This window comes from Podarcis vaucheri (genome assembly GCF_965113315.1).
Source record: "Podarcis vaucheri genome assembly, chromosome: 2".
Lineage (NCBI taxonomy): Eukaryota > Metazoa > Chordata > Lepidosauria > Squamata > Lacertidae > Podarcis > Podarcis vaucheri.
The window spans coordinates 119,825,682-119,845,307 of NC_138760.1; the positions used below are offsets into that span (position 1 = coordinate 119,825,682).

Consider the following 19,626-nt stretch of genomic DNA (forward strand, 5'->3'; position numbering starts at 1 on the left):
TTGGCAAGGTGATGTCTCTGCTTTTTAAGATGCTGTCTAGGTTTGCCATCGCCTTTCTCCCAAAGAGCAGGCGTTTTTTAATTTCGTGACTGCTGTCACCATCTGCCGTGATCATGGAGCCCAAGAAAGTAAAATCTCTCATTGCCTCCATTTCTTCCCCTTCTATTTGCCAGGAGGTGATGGGCCCGTGGCCATGATTTTAGTTTTTTTGATGTTGAGCTTCAGACCATATTTTGCGCTCTCCTCTTTCACTAGATTTGCCTAATTTTATTAGGTGCAATTTGTTTTTGTTTTTCTTTTAAGCGCATTGGTTTTTATCTGTATTTTCTTATGAACGTTTTGTATTATGTGAGCCACTTAGAGCGCTTCCCCCCCCAATAGTATTATAGTTGGAAGAGACCCTGAGGATCATCTAGTCCAACTCTCTTCAATGCAGAAAAATAGGCATCTGTTGCATACGGGGATCGAACCTGCAACCTTGGCGTTATCAGCACCACGCTCTAACCAGCTGAGCTATGCAGGCAAAAACACTTTAATGAAGTGCTTCACGTATCTTGTTAACTAAAGCACAATTCCATCGTGGGGTTTCAAAATCAGATGGATAGTAAAAATCAAACTTTTTTTTTTTTTAAATTAAAATAGTTGGCAATCAGGTGGAGCCTTGCTCAGGGTAGGGAGGGGCTGGGAAAAGCCTGGTGCTCACATACGCGACTCACATGCCCGTCCAGAACATGTCTAGACTCATAGTGGCACATAAACTGGGAACCATGTCGCAAGAGAAGGAATGCAAGAAGGAGCAAAAAGGGTTTTCTTGTGTGTGTGTGTGTTTCTTTCTGGCTGATTAGCTGTTTTCCCTGTGTAAAGGTCAGAGGGGGCAGGGTTTCTGTTGAGGCAGGGGATTAGCTGTGGGAGGAGCTTATCAGAGTTTGTAGGGCAGCAGTTGAAGAAGGAGCAAAAAGGGTTTTCTTGTGTGTGTGTGTGTTTCTTTCTGGCTGATTAGCTGTTTTCCCTGTGTAAAGGTCAGAGGGGGCAGGGTTTCTGTTGAGGCAGGGGATTAGCTGTGGGAGGAGCTTATCAGAGTTTGTAGGGCAGCAGTTGGAGAAGGAGCAAAAAGGGTTTTCTTGTGTGTGTGTGTGTTTCTTTCTGGCTGATTAGCTGTTTTCCCTGTGTAAAGGTCAGAGGGGGCAGGGTTTCTGTTGAGGCAGGGGATTAGCTGTGGGAGGAGCTTATCAGAGTTTGTAGGGCAGCAGTTGAAGAAGGAGCAAAAAGGGTTTTCTTGTGTGTGTGTATTTCTTTCTGGCTGATTAGCTGTTTTCCCTGTGTAAAGGTCAGAGGGGGCAGGGTTTCTGTTGAGGCAGGGGATTAGCTGTGGGAGGAGCTTATCAGAGTTTGTAGGGCAGCGGCGCGCGCCTAGCGGCGCCGCAGTTATACCCATCTTTTAGATTTAGGGGAGCTAATCTCAAACGTTTGTTGGGGAGACCTAGGTTTTTTTTTGTGGGGGAAGTTATTTGTCCTGTCTTCAAGCTTTTTATGATGGAGGACCTCTGTAGCCACCCCCAACAACACGATCTCATGATGGAAGGGGAGGGAACAGCTGCAGTCGCCTGCGATTCCTGCGCAATGTTTGCCATCTTGCCAAAGGTTGCAGGCAGCTTTACCTGCAGCAATTGCATGTTGATTGCCCTTTTAAAAGACAAAGTCCAGCAACTGGAGGAACGTGTAGCTACGCTCCAAAGAATTAGAGAGCTGGAGCTCTTCTTGGAAGCAACAGAGCACACCGTCCCCACCAAGGAGGAGACAGGGGACTCCCCTGAGAAGGAGGCTTGTTCACCAACACAGGAGCCAGATTTATGGAGAAACGTGACTCAAAGAAGTAGGAGGCCCAGGGTTCACTCTGATTGTTTAGAAATACACAATCGCTTTGAGGTCCTCTCCCCTAGCATGGAAGACGAAGAGCAGACTCCATTTGAGGATCTCTCCCTCATTACAGTCGATCAGGTATATGAAGATGAGCAGCAAAGTCAGTCCTCAGGGAATGTGCAGGTGACCTTGGAACGGACAGCTCACGGAAGAACCCCGACCAAACCCAAGAGGAGGCGTGTAGTGGTGATAGGGGATTCCCTACTGAGGGGAACAGAAGCAGTGATCTGTGGGCCTGACAAGATGTCTCGGGAAGTGTGCTGTCTCCCCGGGGCTAAGATCCAAGATGTAACTGAACGACTGCAAGGAATAATAAAACCCACTGACGAATACCCCTTCCTCTTGGTTCATGTGGGAACCAATGACACTGCAAGCAATAGCCTCCAGAAGATCAAAAGAGACTACGAGGCTCTCGGCAGGAAATTGAAGCAACTAAATGCACAAATTGTCATCTCGTCTGTCCTCCCAGTTGAACGACGTGGCCCAGGGAGAGAGGGGAAAATAGTGGAAGTGAACAGCTGGCTTCGCAAATGGTGTAAACAGGAACGGTTTGGATTCTTAGATCACGGACTGCAGTTTCTTGAAGATGGACTTCTGGCAAGTGATGGGCTGCACCTCACAACGGTTGGGAGAAATGTTTTTGCCAAAAATCTCAGAAACCTCATCAGGAGGGCTTTAAACTGACTAATGTGGGGGAGGGAGACAGTGCTCCTGAAGGTAGGAGTCTATCAATTAATGAAGATGATCATCCAAAGGTCATAGACCAAATGGAGCAAACAGCACGCAGACCTAGTGGTGGGAGGAAAAAATCCTTAAATAAGAGACACGGGGGAATGATTAATGGACTTCAATGTCTCTACACTAATGCGCAAAGCATGGGAAATAAACAAGATGAGCTTGAGCTCTTGGTACAGCAAACTAAATATGACATAATAGGCATCACTGAAACCTGGTGGGATAAGTCCCACGATTGGAATGTAATAATGGGGGGATACAATCTATTTCAGAGAAACAGACCAGACAAGAAAGGAGGAGGAGTGGCGTTATATGTCAGGGATGTGTATACCTGTGAAGAGATCCAAGATTTAGAACCTCAAAGCCAAAGTGAGAGCATTTGGGTCAAAATTAAGGGAGAGAAGAATAACAGAGACCTCATTGTGGGAGTTTACTATAGATCCCCAAGCCAAACGGAGGACATAGATGATGCCTTCCTGGAACAGATGGCCAAGCATGCAAAAGGAAGGGAGATAGTAGTAATGGGGGACTTCAATTACCCGGATATTTGTTGGACGTCAAACTCAGCCAAGAGCATAAGGTCAAACAGATTCCTCACTGGCCTTGCAGACAACTTCATTGTCCAGAAAGTGGGAGAAGCAACAAGAGGAACAGCCATTTTAGATCTGGTCCTAACCAATGTTGATGACCTGGTTAGTGGGGTAGATGTGGAAGGATCATTAGGCGCGAGTGATCATGCTCTTCTGAAGTTTACTATACAGCGGAAAGGAGCAGCCAAGCATACTAGGACTCAATTTCTTGACTTTAAGAAAGCCGACTTCATAAAACTTAGGGAAGTGCTGGGTGAGATCCCATGGACAGCAATACTAAAAGGAAAGGGAGTTCATGATGGCTGGGAGTTTGTTAAGAGGGAGATAGTAAAGCACAACGACAGGCAATACCAATGAGACGGAAACGTGGAAGGTGCCTAAAGAAGCCAGGGTGGCTATCTAAAGAACTTTTAACTGAATTAAGATTAAAAAAGGATGTGTACAAAAAATGGAAAAGGGGGGAAACCACCAAAGAGGAATTCAAACAAATAGCCAGCACGTGTAGACACAAAGTCAGAAAAGCTAAAGCACAGAATGAACTCAGGCTTGCTAGAGAGGTTAAAAGCAACAAAAAAGGCTTTTATGGGTATGTTCGTAGCAAAAGGAAGAACAAAGAAACAGTGGGGTCACTCAGAGGAGAAGATGGTGAAATGCAAACAGGGGACACAGAAAGGGCTGAACTCCTCAATGCCTTCTTTGCCTCAGTCTTCTCCGATAAAGAAAACAATGCCCGACCTGAAGAATTTGGAGCAAATGATTCAGCAAAGGAAACACAGCCCAGAATAACTAAGGAGATAGTACAAGAATATTTGGCTAGTTTAGATGTATTCAAGTCTCCAGGGCCAGATGAACTGCATCCAAGAGTATTAAAAGAACTGGCAGATGTGATCTCAGAACCACTGGCAGTCATCTTTGAGAATTCCTGGAGAACAGGCGAAGTCCCGGCAGACTGGAGGAGGGCAAATGTTGTCCCTATTTTCAAAAAGGGGAAAAGAGAGGACCCAAATAATTACCGCCCAGTCAGTCTGACATCAATACCAGGGAAGATTCTGGAACAGATCATTAAGCAAACAGTCTGTGAGCACCTAGAAAGGAATGCTGTGATCACCAATAGTCAGCATGGATTTCTGAAAAATAAGTCATGTCAGACTAACCTGATCTCGTTTTTTGACAGAATTACAAGCCTGGTAGATGAAGGGAACGCAGTGGATGTAGCCTACCTTGATTTCAGCAAGGCATTTGACAAGGTGCCCCATGATATTCTTGTAAAGAAGCTGGTAAAATGCGGTCTTGACTATGCTACCACTCAGTGGATTTGTAACTGGCTGACTGACCGAACCCAAAGGGTGCTCATCAATGGTTCCTCTTCATCCTGGAGAAGAGTGACTAGTGGGGTGCCACAGGGTTCTGTCTTGGGCCCGGTCTTATTCAACATCTTTATCAACGACTTGGATGATGGACTCAAGGGCATCCTGATCAAATTTGCAGATGACACCAAACTGGGAGGGGTGGCTAACACCCCAGAGGACAGGATCACACTTCAAAACGACCTTGACAGATTAGAGAACTGGGCCAAAACAAACAAGATGAATTTTAACAGGGAGAAATGTAAAGTATTGCACTTGGGCAAAAAAAATGAGAGGCACAAATACAAGATGGGTGACACCTGGCTTGAGAGCAGTACATGTGAAAAGGATCTAGGAGTCTTGGTTGACCACAAACTTGACATGAGCCAACAGTGTGACGCGGCAGCTAAAAAAGCCAATGCAATTCTGGGCTGCATCAATAGGAGTATAGCATCTAGATCAAGGGAAGTAATAGTGCCACTGTATTCTGCTCTGGTCAGACCACACCTGGAGTACTGTGTCCAGTTCTGGGCACCACAATTCAAGAAGGACACTGACAAACTGGAACGTGTCCAGAGGAGGGCAACCAAAATGGTCAAAGGCCTGGAAACGATGCCTTATGAGGAACGGCTAAGGGAGCTGGGCATGTTTAGCCTGGAGAAGAGGAGGTTAAGGGGTGATATGATAGCCATGTTCAAATATATAAAAGGATGTCACATAGAGGAGGGAGAAAGGTTGTTTTCTGCTGCTCCAGAGAAGCGGACACGGAGCAATGGATCCAAACTACAAGAAAGAAGATTCCACCTAAACATTCGGAAGAACTTCCTGACAGTAAGAGCTGTTCGACAGTGGAATTTGCTGCCAAGGAGTGTGGTGGAGTCTCCTACTTTGGAGGTCTTTAAGCAGAGGCTTGACAACCATATGTCAGGAGTGCTCTGATGGTGTTTCCTGCTTGGAAGGGGGTTGGACTCGATGGCCCTTGTGGTCTCTTCCAACTCTATGATTCTATGATTCTATGATTCTAGGTGAGAGCTGCCAGCGGACAGGTAGCAAGTCAAGGATTTTTGAAAAAACCTGGTTTCAACCAGCTGCTATCGCTCAGGGAGCAGGAGTTATACTTTAATATTTTAGGTTCTTTAATCAATATTTTATTAAGTTTTAACAATAAAAAAGTTCAGAAAAATATAAAGACAGAGAAAATACAGAGTTACAAAATACACACTTTAAACACAAAAAAGAAAAAAAGAAAAACACAGAGAAACAAAAAACCAACAAAATTCCCTCTTTCTTAATTACATCTTTAGTTAACTTATTTTCCTGACTTCCTCACGTCTCCCGTTCTTGTATCCCTTTTAATAATTAATTCAGCAAATTCATCTCCTATTAGTTTATCTATTAATAATCCAATCTTACATTTTACCCTGTTGCTAGAGCCCCTGCAATTCATTTCAATGTCATCAGCATTCAAAAATTTTGCAATATTTCTGCAAATAGGTTTTAAATTTCCTCCAATCTTCTTCCACCAACTCTTCTCCCTGGTCTCAGATTGTGCCAGTCATTTCCGCCATCTCCATGTAGTCTGCCAGTCTTCCAGGGTGGGTAGGTCTTGTGTCTTCCAATGCTTTGCAATGAGGATTCTTGCTGCTGCTGTAGCATACATTAAAAAAGTTCTGTCCTTCTTTAACACCAATTGGTCCACTATGCCCAGGAGGAAGGCCTCTGGTTTCTTATACTTTAATATTTTAGTGTCAGGGTGCCCACTGGCATCATATGCCCATGACTGCGTGGTGTTTCTTCCTAGAACTATATAGGGTTCTGTGTACATACAAGAGGTTGTGTGTGCAGTGTATCCCCCTGGACCACCATATCTCATAAGGTCTGGAGGGGTGGTAAGGCCAGATTAGAGGCTGATGGAACCTCATGGGTGAGGCCAGTCCCTGGAGGCTGATGGAACCTCATGGATTCCTGAACGCCGGGGGCAGTTCTGTGGCAGCGGAAAGCCAATGCTTTTAACCAAAGCATTCCTTTTGTTGTGGATCAGTGAGACGGGTGGTTGGTGCAATAATAATAATAATAATAATAATAATAATAATAATAATAATAATAATAATAATTTTTTTTTATTTATACCCAGAGCTCAGGACGGCTAACACCAATAAAATCACAGTAAAAACGTAATGGGGGGGGAATACAATTTAAGATACAGTGGTACCTCAGGTTACATATGCTTCAGGTTACATACGCTTCAGGTTACAGACTCTGCTAACCCAGAAATATTACCTTGGGTTAAGAACTTTGCTTCAGGATGAGAACAGAAATCGGGCTCCGACGTCGCGGCGGCAGCAGGAGGCCCCATTAGATAAAGTGGTGCGTCAGGTTAAGAACAGTTTCAGGTTAAGAATGGACCTCCAGAACGAATTAAGTCCTTAACCCGAGGTACCACTGTATAGGTTAAAATGCAATTTAAAATGGAGCCTCATTTTAAAAGTAGCCAATAAATCAAGACACTAAGGGGAGGGAAACATAAGGGTCAGACTGAGTCCAAACCAAAGGCCAGGCGGAACAGCTCTGTCTTGCAGGCCCTGCGGAAAGATGTCAAGTCCCGCAGGGCCTAGTCTCTTGTGACAGAGCGTTCCACCAAATCGAGGCCAGTACTGAAAAGGCCCTGGCCCTAGTTGAGACCAACCTAACCACCTTGCAACCTGGGACCTCCAAAATATTGTCATTTGTGGACCTTAAGGTCCTCCGTGGGGCATACCAGGGGAGGCGGTCCCGTAGGTATGTGGGTCCTAGGCCGCAATAGCTCCTGGTTCCTCCCTACGATTGTGGAGCCTGAGCTGCTCTTTGGAACACAAAAGCTATTGCCTGTGAAGCAAGCCAGACTTTCAGAGTGGAGCCTCATTTTTAAGGACTCAAGCACTGGTGAGTGCACATCATTGTGCCTGCCACGTGGCAGGGCGGGTGGCAAAGAAAATAACCTGAATGTGAGCAAGATCGTTTCTGGATCCAGCTTCATCACTTGAGGCTCGGGTAGTTAGGAGCAACTTTTTGGCAGGCAGGACAGCAGCTGCGACCGTTCCTGCACTGGAATAGCTTGTCCACAGTAATCCAGATTACAGGTGTCCCCCCCACTTACATCAGGGTTACGTTCTGGGCCCCCGTGCACATAAGTGGAAACTGGGAGCACCCTCTAAACACACTTTTAAACACCTTCTCTGCTGCTTTCTCTTCAATCCATACCAGAAATACTGTATCCAAAAATATTCACAAATTGAATCATAGCTTTGGGGCAGTTAGGCAGGGAGGCAGAGTAGTGTAAACAAAGCCTTTAGTAGGAGCCTTTACAAAACCTATAGTAGGAGCTAACTTTTTAGATTTTGCAGGGTGGGGGAAGAGGTTATGTAAGCTAAATATTTTGTTATTTCAGGTAAATTAAAAGTAGGGGTGTTAAGAATAATGGATTAATTTCCTGAAATAGGAATGTTTGCTTATGTTGAATTGAGATGTATTTTTTAGCATGGGGCTATTGTTGGATCAGGGACGCAGGTGGAGCTGTGGTCTAAACCACAGAGCCTGGGGCTTGCCAATCAGAAGGTTGGCGGTTCAAATCCCCACAATGGGGTGAGCTCCAGTTGCTTGGTCCCTGCTCCTGCCAACCTAGCAGTTCAAAAGCACGTCAAAGTGCAAGTAGCTAAATAGATACTGCTCCGGCAGGAAGGTAAACGGTGTTTCTGTGCGCTGCTTTGGTTTGCCAGAAGCGGCTTAGTCATGCTGGCCACAGGACCCGGAAGCTGTACGCCGGCTCCCTCTGCCAATAAAGCGAGATGAGCTCCACAACCCCACAGTCGTCCGGGACTGGACCTAACAGTCAGGGGTACCTTTACCTTTATTATTGGATCAATCCATCAACCTCTGATAGATAATTTAGAAGGATTGGGTCAAGCATCATTTTCGTTGCGTGTTTGTCCCAGTATCCATACTCGGCAGTGTTTCATCTAACGAAGCTCCTTCCTTGGAAGTGTCTTCGGGGTTGTGTGAAGGTTCACACAGTAGACAATAAATACTCATGGACGCCATAAAGATTCAGTCAAGTGCAGAGTTTTACTTGACAGACATAAAAGCATATCGGTAGCAAATATATAGAAGAAGAAAAAGTGTTTTGATTTGATATCCCGCTTTATCACTACCCCAAGGAGTCTCAAAGCGGCTAACATTCTCCTTTCCCTTCCTCCCCCACAACAAACACTCTGTGAGGTGAGTGGGGCTGAGAGACTTCAGAGAAGTGGGACTAGCCCAAGGTCACCCAGCAGCTGCATGTGGAGGAGCGGAGACGCGAACCCGGTTCCCCAGATTACGAGTCTACCGCTCTTAACCACTACACCACACTGGCTCTATACAGACGTTCACCACTGTGGTGGTCAAGGCATGCTTAGAGTCCAACCAGAGTCCAACACTCTCCCTTTGCTTCTCTCCACAAGACGCAAGCAAGAGACTCACAGAACCATTGTTATCAGTACTTCCTGTCACACTGAGCAAGTCCAAAGAACAGTTCCCACAGAAAAGGTCCTTGCATAGACAAAACAATCTCCGCCTTCTGCTGCTTCTTGAAACAACTTCTCTGTTCTTCTCTGTTTCTGGAACAAATGATTCTCTCACTCTCACACAGAAAGTTATTCCTTTGGCAGTCTTCTTCTTTGGCGATCACTCGTAGCCGAGTAAGATTGTCTTCCATGAACACGGTTTTAACGGTGAGTCCATAAGTGACTGTGGAGGCCAAGTCTGGACCCACACGTCCTTCCACAGTGGGGACATTGGTTTCTGGGCGGGAGCTGATCACGGTGAGGGTTTGCCAAGCGTGTCTTCCTCTTAGCACATTTTTCCCTTTCGTCCTGAGTTTGAGCATCTTCAAAGCCCACAACACCCGTATCTCTCATGTGATTGGCTGACTGTGAGTCATGTGACAGAGGCATTCCATTCTGTTGTGACTGTTATTCAATTTGTTTTCATTTGTGAAATGTTCTCCCCTGGCAGACTCGTTGGGCACCTTCATTAATAATAATAATAATAATAATAATAATAATAATAATAATAATTTATTATTTGTACCCCGCCCATCTGGCTGGGTTTCCCCAGCCACTCTGGGCGGCTTCCACAGAAACCAAAAAACACTAAAATATCATACATTAAAAGCTTCCCTGAATAGGGCCGCCTTAAGATGTCTTCTGAATGTCAGGTAGTTGTCCATCACCTTGACATCCAATGGGAGGGCATTCCACAGGGTGGGCGCCACCACCGAAAAGGCCCTCTGCCTGGTTCCCTGTAGCTTCGCTTCTCGCAATGAGGGAACCGCCAGAAGGCCCTCGGCGCTGGACCTCAGTGTCTGGGCAGAACGATGGGGGTGGAGACGCTCCTTCAGGTATACTGGGCCGAAGCCATTTAGGGCTTTAAAGGTCAACACCAGCACTTTGAATTGTGCTCGGAAACGTACTGGGAGCCAATGTAGGTCTTTCAAGACCGGTGTTATGTGGTCTCGGCGGCCGCCCCCAGTCACCAGTCTAGCTGCCGCATTCTGGATTAGCTGTAGTTTCCGAGTCACCTTCAAAGGTAGCCCCACGTAGAGCGCATTGCAGTAGTCCAAGCGGGAGATAACTAGAGCATGCACCACTCTGGCCAGACAGTCCGCGGGCAGGTAGGGTCTCAGCCTGCGTACCAGGTGGAGTTGGTAGACAGCTGCCCTGGAAACAGAATTGACCTGCGCCTCCATGGACAGCTGTGAGTCCAAAATGACTCCCAGGCTACGCACCTGGTCCTTCAGGGGCACAGTTACCCTATTCAGGACCAGGGAGTCCTCCACACCAGCCCGCCCCCTGTCCCCCAAAAACAGTACTTCTGTCTTGTCAGGATTCAACTTCAATCCATTAGCCGCCATCCATCCTCCAACCGCCTCCAGGCACTCACACAGGACCTTCACTGCCTTCACTGGTTCTGATTTGAAAGAAAGGTAGAGCTGGGTATCATCTGCATATTGATGGACACCCAGCCCAAAACCCCCTGATGATCTCTCCCAGCGGCTTCATATAGATGTTAAAAAGCATGGGGGAGAGGACGGAACCCTGAGGCACCCCACAAGTGAGGGCCCAAGGGTCTGAACACTCATCCCCCACCACCACTTTCTGAACACGGCCCAGAAGGAAGGAGCGAAACCACTGTATAACAGTGCCCCCAGCTCCCAACCCCTCTAGACGGTCCATCTTTAGTCATCTTTAGGCGCCAGGTAAAAATGTTCCTATTTAATCAGGACTTGGGCTGACTGACATCTCATATCCTTTTACATGCTTGTGGAAAGAGGAAGGGGGTTATAGATTTGTTTCTGTTTTTATTATGCATTTTGAGTTTTTATCGTGCATTTTTGTTCTGGGAACCATCTTGAGATGTTCGAATGAAGGGCGGAATAATAATAATAATAATAATAATAATAATAATAATAATAATAATAATGGCATTCTCATTCTTGCCAACTGCGACCGATCTCACGCATATTCATTTCTCCGCAGTCACTACGTAAGTTCCTTGGGAACAGGGAGCTATGGAATAATTAGAACCATTGAACCAAATTTTGCTAATGAAGCTCAAATACAAGCGAGGTGCTCTTAAAAAAAACACAAAATGTGTTATAAATATTTCTTATTATATCCCTATAAGTGAAAGGGCTAGACCAGAGTGCCTTTTGAGGAAAAGATCTGGAAATCCAAAAGGAAACAGAGGCTGTGGCAATCCTGAGCGACCTCAGCCTGGCCTGGTCCGAAAGAAGGTTGTGCTGCAGCAAAGGAGACCATTTTAGAATCATCTTGTTCAACCCCCTGCAGTGCAGGAATCTTGGGCCCAAACTCGAACCCATGACCGAGATTAAGAGTCTCGTGGTCTACCAGCTGAGCTATCCCAGGAGTACAACAGCCATTGCATCGGTTCTTTGCATGCGGACATTTAAGTCTAGGGTCAGGAGGAGCAGGGAAAGAGGTGCAAACGCTACTACACTTGAGAAGAAACCAAACTGCCTGCTAGCTTGTTTTCCTCTACGCAATAAAGGCAACCTAACAGCTAGTTCACTCTGACTTCCCTTTAAACCAAATATGTTCTTCAGCTACAGATCAGACGAGAGTCGTCATAAAACACACCATTTAGGAAAATAATAATAATAATAATAATAATAATAATAATAATAATAATAATAATAACAACAACAACAACAACAACAACAATAATATTTATTTATACCCCGCCCTCCCCTAGGCTCAGGGCGGCTAACAAGCAATAATTAAAACAAGTTGAATGAATACAACTTAAAAACAAGATTAAAATGCAACATTAAAATATTGAAACATTAAAATGCAGCCTCATCACAGGAGGAGAAAGGAAAAAGAAACAAGAAAGAGGGGGAGGGAATCAAATTGGCTCCAAGAGACAAAGGCCAGGCAGAACAACTCTGTCTTACAGGCCCTGCGGAAAGAAATCAGATCCTGCAGGGCCCTGGTCTCAAGAGACAGAGCCTTCCACCAGGCCGGAGCCAGTGCTGAGAAGGCCCTGCTCTGGTTGAGACTAATCTGACTTCCTTAGGGCCTGGGACCACTAGGGTGTTGCTATTTATGGACCTTGAGGCTCTCCGTGGGGCATACCGGGAGAGGCGGTCCCGTAAGTAAGAGGGTCCTAGGCCGTGAAGGGCTATAAAGGTAAAAACCAGCACCTTAAATCTGACCCTGTACTCCACCGGGAGCCAGTGCAGCTTGAAAAGCACTGGGTGAATATGCTCCCATGGCAAAGACCCCGGGAGGAGCCTCGCTGCAGCATTCTGCACCCGCTGGAGTTTGTGGGACAGCTTCAAGGGCAGCCCCGCGTAGAGGGAATTACAATAGTCAAGCCTGGAGGTGACCATCACATAGATCACTCGGGCCAGGTCGGGGCGGGAAAGGTAAGGGACCAACTGCTTGATGTGGCGAAGGTGGAAAAATGTCGCCTTGACTGTTGCTGTAACCTGCGCCTCCATGGAAAGGGAGGCGTCAAGGATTACACCCAAACTCTTAACGGAAGGCAATGGCACTAATTGGGCCCCCGCAAGAGACGGGAGTTGGTCCCTCATCCCCATGCCATCCCGACCCAGCCAGAGGATGGGACATAAAACATAAAACAGTGAATTTTGGGCATGAGCTTGATCGGAATGAAACCACGACGGGCTTATAACCCGTCTGTTTCTGTTTGATTTTGAAAAATGCAAGCCCATCGCAGGGCCTTTTTTATATTTTTAACAGCAGGGCTCTCGACAGCCTGGCGTTTGCTCCTAAATGACAGGCGAGGGTGGCGCTGGGGGAACTACAGCTCCCAGAATCCCCTCTGTTTGGTTTTTGTGCGGGGCAGACGCAAAGGAGGGGGCGAGAGAGAGGGGGGGGGAAAGAGGACTACAAGTCCCAGCAGCCAGGGTCAGGCTGTCTGAATCCCCAGAGATCTAGCGGAGTCATTGGATCTGGGGGTGGGGAGGTTGGGGAGCGGAAAGGGATCTGCTGGGAGTGGGGTGCGGTGGGGTGGCGCGCCCCCAACCTTGGTGAATTGCATCCTGGAGGAGCCTGTGCGCAATTTAGCCAATGCAGGTGAGGGTCCAGAAAGAGGGGCGCTTGCCTTCCTGGAGAAGGAGGGTGGGTGGGGTGGGCTCCCATCTTTCCTCCCCCCCCCGCCCCACTTTTCTGATTCTGTCTTAGATTTTGAGGGTGATGGACCTGGAAGCGGTGTGGGGTGGAGAAGGGAGCGGCTGCAGGGCTTTTGAGTTTTCCTTTGTTTCCTCTCCCGCCGCCGCTCCCACCCCCCCAAACCCCAAACCTTGGAAAGGTGGAAGAAGAAGAATGGGGGGAATTCAGTGGAGGCAAAAACGGTGGGCAGAAGGAGATCATGGCTTGCTTGGGCGCCTGCTGCCCTCTCCCCTTTTTAGCAATCGAACGAGATGGTAAGGGCAGGGCAGGAAGAAACAGGTTTTTAAAAGCAAAGCAAAAAGAAGTCGGGTCATCTAGCAATTCTGCAGCCTTGCTGGGTGCCTCTCCCCCCGATTTTTCCGGGCTGCAATTCCCATCATCCCTGACCATTAGCGGTGGTTAGAGTTGTGGGCACCAAACAGCATCTCGCGGCCCACAGGGTAGTAGCAGGACTTTATTAAAAAAAAACCCACTTGGTTTTTAGTTTGCGTTTTCCTGTTTTATTGTGTGCTTCGCTCCTTTAACTGGAGAGCTGTGTCAGTGCCCCTGGGATCTCTTCGTAGCTGTCAACTTTCCCCTTTTCTTGCGAGGAATCCTATTCGGAATAAGGAAATTTCCCTTAAAAAAAGGAAAACGTTGACATCTATGGATCTCTTTGGATGAGGGGTGGCTAAAAAAAAGGATTGCAAACCAATCAATATGGTGCACCGAAAGCAGGATTCACCCAGTCCTGGTCTCATAGTCGCCAACCCAGTGCCCCCAAGCAGGACCCGGGTGCAAGAGCAGTCCCTTTGCTTGAGATTCCTGGCAGCAGGTATACAGAAGCATGCTGCCTCTCTAGCCGTTGTGGCTAGTAGCCTCCGATAGCGTCCTCCTTCTTGACCCCTACTCCAAAACGCATGTGCAGGTGGGCAGAGTCTGGGGGGGGGCCGCAAGGATGCAAGTCCGTTGCAGCTAACGCACCAAAGAGAGTCGCAGGGCGCCTGAAGTCATGGTGGCAGAAGTTTTTGCGGACTGGAGTCTGCGCTGTCAGATGCAGGAAGCACATGTTGGGCGACGGATTTTGGTTTTTAGTTTGCGCTTTCCTGTTTTGTCGTGTGCCTTGCTCCTTTAACTGGAGAGATGTTTCAATGCCCCTGGGATCTCTTTGGATGAGGGTGCTAGAGCGACTGAGGTGGCCGCCTCAGGGCAGCAGGTGAGGCGGAGAACGGGGCTGAACTGTTGGGAGGATGGAGTTGAGCAAGCGCCATGTTGCCTAGCCTGCGCCTCCAAAGGTGGCTTGCTAGCCTCAGGTGAGGTGAAAGGGGCTGCTGTCCTCTCGCCGGCGTTGAAGCACGATTCGGCCGCCTATGTGGTCAGCTTCTGCCAGCTTGTCCCTTTGCCTCAAGCTGCAAAATGTCTTGGGCTGGCCCTGGGTGGGGAGGAAAAGGGTAAATGGGGGCTTTTCCCTCCCACCCCCACCAAGCTACAATTCCCAGAGTGGTGCAACAGTCAAATCCTCTTCACATGGAATTCTGGGCGACTGTAGCTCTGGGAGGGGAATATAGGGGTGTGTGTGTCTCTTTTTCCCATCGTGCATTTTACCTCATAAAATCCAATGTAATGTTGAAAAACGAGATCCCCCCCCCCACACCTCCTTTGTACTTGAAATGAACCACTTTTTCTTTGGTTTTTTAACTTCTACAGAAGACAATATGAGGGCCATGTTTCTGTCCGGATTGTCTCCTCCTTCCAGAGGATGGGAAAGAGCTGCAGCGGAGCCAACGCAGGTAAGATTTTGGACCCAAAGTCCTTCCAAGTGGAAGTGATTGGGGTACAGTCATACCTCGTGTTATGTTTGCATCATGTTACGTTCTTTCAGGTTACATCCTGCGGCGACCCGGAAGTACCGGAAAGGGTTCCTTCCGGGTTTTGCCGCTCGCACATGCGCAGAAACGCAAAATGACGTCACACGCATGTGCAGAAGCGGCAAATCGCAACCCACGTGTGCACAGATGTGCCGCTGTGGGTTGCGCTCTTTTTATGTTGCGAACTGGCCTCTGGAACGGATCCCGTTCGCAACCAGAGGTACCACTGAACATGCAAAAATACCCTTTTAACTCCACGGAAAAGTGCTGCCCATTGAGGGATTGCGCATCTGGCTTGCGTGGACGTGATACAAGACAGTGGTACCTCGGGTTAAGTACTTAATTCGTTCTGGAGGTCTGTTCTTAACCTGAGACTGTTCTTAACCTGAAGCACCACTTTAGCTAATGGGGCCTCCCGCTGCCACTGTGCCACTGCTGCACAATTTCTGTTCTCATCCTGAAGCAAAGTTCTTAATCTGAGGTAATATTTCTGGGTTAGCGGAGTCTGTAACCTGAAGCGTCTGTAACCTGAAGTGTATGTAACCCCAGGTACCACTGTACACTATTAACATTACTTTCAACAGTCATAGCTTCCCCCAGAGGATCCTGGGAACTATAGTTTGTTAAGGGTGCTGAGAATTGTTAAGAGACCCCCTCCTCCCCTTGCAGAGCTACAGTTCCCAGAGCTCTCTAGGAAGAAGGATTGGTTGTTTAAACAATCTGGTATATAAGTACAGTGGTGCCCCGTAAGACGGAAAACTCGCTAGACGAAAGAGTTTTCCGTTTTGGAGGTGCTTTGCAAAATGAATCTCCTATGGGCTTGCTTCGCAAGACGAAAATGTCTTGCGAGTTCCTGCGGGTTCCCCCCCCCTTTTTCTAAGCCGCTTAGCCGCTTATCAGCTGATCCGATAAGCTGATAAGCCGCTAAAAGCGCTCATAGCGCTAATCCTCTAATCCGTCAATGGGCTTGCTTCGCAAGACGAAAAAACCGCTAGACGAAGAGAATCACGGAACGGATTCTTTTCGTCTTGCGAGGCACCACTGTACTATGGAATGAAATATAGAAATGTTTGCAGCCTTTCATTTTCTCTCTGCGGGTGAGAGCTTTTGAGGCTGAGACGAGGATTCTTCTTTCTTCCAGAGGCTGGTGACTTTCGGAGATGTGGCCGTCTATTTCACAGAGGCACAAGGCGCTCTGCTGGACCCAAATCAGAGAGCTCTCTACAGAGAGGTCATGATGGAGAATTATGAGAACGTGACCTCCTTAGGTAAGGAACTTTGCTGCCTTGTTTTGTTAAGCTAGGGAGAAAAAAACTCCTGCTTTCTGATAGTCCTTTGTGGGAAGAGGAGGGCTTTTAATTTTTTGAAAATCTTTTATCAAGGGTTTCCGGTTGCAAAGCCTGTCCTCATCACTCGTCTGGAACAAGGAGAAGCTCCCTGGGTACCAGATCCTCGGAACTTGGGCAGCAGGTGCTCAGGTGAGAGGCTAGGGCATGCCAACAGGCAGATAATCCATTGAGGAGTGTCCCCATCACCCAAACATGGCCAGCCATGAGTCTCAGCCATTACATGTGGATGTGTTGCCTCTTCCCACATCACTTGCTTGCCCTGTGTGGGGAGGGAATCCCACAACTTTGGGGCTGCCACAAGGAATACCCTCTCTCGGGTCGCCCCAGTCACCAAACCTCTGAACTACCCAAAGGGCTCCCTCCCTCTTCTGATCTTAACATCAAAGAGGGTCTTCAGGGAAGGAGATGGTCTTTCAGATATTTAGGGCCTAAGTCGTTTAGTAGCCATGAAGAGACTTATTTTTCTGTGAGTTTGTCTCAGCCTGTTTTAAAGTCACCTGATTTGGCGGTCTGGTGGCCACCACTTTCTGTGGCAAAAACTGGCTTCAGGAAATTTACAGCTTACTTTCAGTTTTAAAGCCACCCGATTTGGCGGTCTGGTTGCCGCCACCACCTCCTGTGGCAAAAAATGTCTGCAGGAAATTTACAGCTTATTTCCCACAACTCACCCTGATTGACTTGCTACGATTCTTCCTCTTCTGGAGTTGAAGGTCAGTCCTGTCAGTGTCTCCCCCCCCCTTCTCACGCCCTTCCAGGTGTCTTGAGGAAGAAGAACTCGTGCCGCAAGTGTGGGAAATGCTTCCCTCAGAAACCGGATCTCGTCATACACCGCTTGGTCCACATGGGAGAGAAGCCCTTCAAGTGCTTGGAGTGTGCGAAGTATTTCGTTCACCATTCGGAGCTCGTGAAACACCAGCGGGTCCACACAGGGGAGAGGCCCTTCAAGTGCCTGGAGTGCGGGAAGTGCTTTTCGCGCCAGTCCGTCCTCGTGAATCACCACAGGATCCACACGGGGGAGAAACCTTACAAATGCCTGGAGTGTGTGAAGTGCTTCACCCAGAGATCGCAGCTTGTCAGGCACCGGAGAGTCCACACGGGAGAGAAGCCGTACAAGTGTCCCGAGTGCGAGAAGTGTTTCGCACGCCACTCGGTCCTCATCAACCACCAAAGGGTCCACACGGGGGAGAAGCCCTACCAGTGCGTGGAGTGTGCGAAATGCTTCGCACGGCAGTCCGTCCTCGTGAACCACCAGAGAGTCCACACGGGGGAGAAGCCCTACAAGTGTCAGGAGTGCGGGAAGCGTTTTGCTCACCAGTCGAACCTCGTGAACCACCAGAGGGTCCACACGGGCGAGAAGCCCTACAAGTGCTTGAAGTGCGGGAAGTGCTTCGCCCAGCAGTCGGACCTCGTGAAACACCGGCGCATCCACACGGGGGAGAGGCCGTACAAGTGCTTGGAGTGTGGCAAGTGTTTCGCCATCCATTCGGACGTCGTGAACCACCAGCGGGTCCACACGGGGGAGAAGCCTCACAAGTGCCAGGAGTGCGGGAAGTGCTTCGCTCAGCGCTCGGCCCTGGTGAGCCACCAGCGAGTCCACACAGGAGAGAAGCCCTACAAGTGTATGGAGTGCGAGAAATGCTTCTCGCAGCTGTCCAACCTTGTGAAGCACCAGCGAGTCCACACGGGAGAGAAACCCTACAAATGCTTGGAGTGCGGGAAGTGTTTCGCACGGCACTCACACCTCCGTGTTCACCACAGAGTTCACTTGAGAGCGAAAGTCAGCCAACGCCTCAACGATCTCGAGAGCTTGATGGAGAAGGGGGGCCTTATTCAGTATCAAATAGCCAGCACTTAATTGAAATTGAAATACTTTATTGTCACTTGTACAACTTGTATACAGTGAGATTACCCAGCACCCCCAACTCAGCTCACTTAATTCCCCTCGTTTACTGACACACCCACCAAACCCGAAAGTCAGTTGCCCTGTTGTGATCTTTTCATTCAGCAGCCTAACAGCCCACGGATAGAAGCTATTCTTTACCCTGTTGGTGGGACTAATCCTGCTTTTATATCTTCTGCCTGAGGGCAGGAGATCAAGAAAGTGCCGGCCAGGGTGTGAATCATCCCTGAGAATTTTCCTCACTCTCCTGAGGCAACGTTTTTCCGCAGTGTCATCTAGCGGATTCACAGGACAGCCCATAATATCTTGTGCTGTATTCACCACCCTCTGCAGGCACTTCCTATCAGATGATGTCAAACCAGCGTACCACACCGTGATGCAGCATGAATGATTGACATCGTTCTTCCGCAATACTCTGAGGAGATGGAGTCTCTGTTGGGCTTTCTTAACCACCTGGTTAAGAACATAAAAAGAATTTGCTGGATCAGGCCAGAGGCCCGTTTTGTCCAGTATCCTGCACCCACAGTGGCCAACCAGATACCTGTGGGAAGCGTGCCAGGAGGACCTTCTCAGGCTTAGGTGAGAAGTTCTTTACCTGAGCTTGACTTTGCAGTCAGCAGGGCAGCCACACACCAACAAGTCAAATGGGCTCAGCTGTGTGTGTTGTCTACCTTTAACAAACAAGCCAGCGGACCTCACGTACGTTCTTCTGTTGTTCCTTTCTCAAACAGGAAAACCCAACCCACCAAATATTTTACGACTGTTTGCATAACGGGGGGAGCAGGGAAAGCTGCTTGTGACGTCATGGGTGCTAGCCAGTTGGTGCTGTCCGCAACTGCCCTTTCCCTGGCTCCAGCTTTTTGGAGCTTACCCCCCAGGCTAAGAGAATAAACACATTTATATTGAAGGCAGCAGAGGCCCTTGCCAGTCACCCTACCACTCTGAAATGTTTGTATCTGTCCTTGTTACTAGGCTGTAACGGTGTGGGAGAAATCAGGTATGTACTCTTTTGATTCCGAGTGTCCGGCTCAGGAGTGAAGTTACTGCGGAGGGCTGCCCCCATTATCCTTGAATATCTGGTATGCTTTATGGCTGTGGAGCCTCCTCTGTAAAGTTGCACCTTCGTTTACTGAACATCTCCTTAAGCCACACCTATGTTCCCATCAGTCACTGAAGCAGCAGGAAGAGTAGAATTTCGGGAATT

The 19,626-nt window shown here is 48.1% G+C and overlaps 1 protein-coding gene across 1 annotated transcript; it reads left to right on the forward strand.

Moving 5' to 3' along the window:
- Positions 1–13,048: 13,048 nt before the first annotated feature.
- Positions 13,049–19,009, forward strand: LOC309526351 (uncharacterized protein). The gene is made up of 5 exons (XM_082212287.1): positions 13,049–13,230; positions 15,013–15,095; positions 16,315–16,441; positions 16,556–16,651; positions 17,278–19,009. The coding sequence occupies exons 2-5, from the start codon at positions 15,021–15,023 to the stop codon at positions 18,375–18,377; spliced, it is 1,398 nt and encodes a 465-aa protein (XP_082068413.1). The 5' UTR covers positions 13,049–13,230; positions 15,013–15,020; the 3' UTR covers positions 18,378–19,009.
- The last annotated feature ends 617 nt before the right edge of the window (positions 19,010–19,626 follow it).

What these genes read in the sequence shown, in the direction of transcription:
- LOC309526351 (XM_082212287.1), top strand. Translation starts at nt 15,021, where the DNA reads ATGAGGGCCATGTTTCTGTCCGGATTGTCTCCTCCTTCCAGAGGATGG. An exon ending in TGAGAACGTGACCTCCTTAG is followed by an intron (nt 16,442 to 16,555) that starts GTAAGGAACTTT and finishes TCTTTTATCAAG; the next exon opens with GGTTTCCGGTTGCAAAGCCT. An exon ending in CTTGGGCAGCAGGTGCTCAG is followed by an intron (nt 16,652 to 17,277) that starts GTGAGAGGCTAG and finishes ACGCCCTTCCAG; the next exon opens with GTGTCTTGAGGAAGAAGAAC.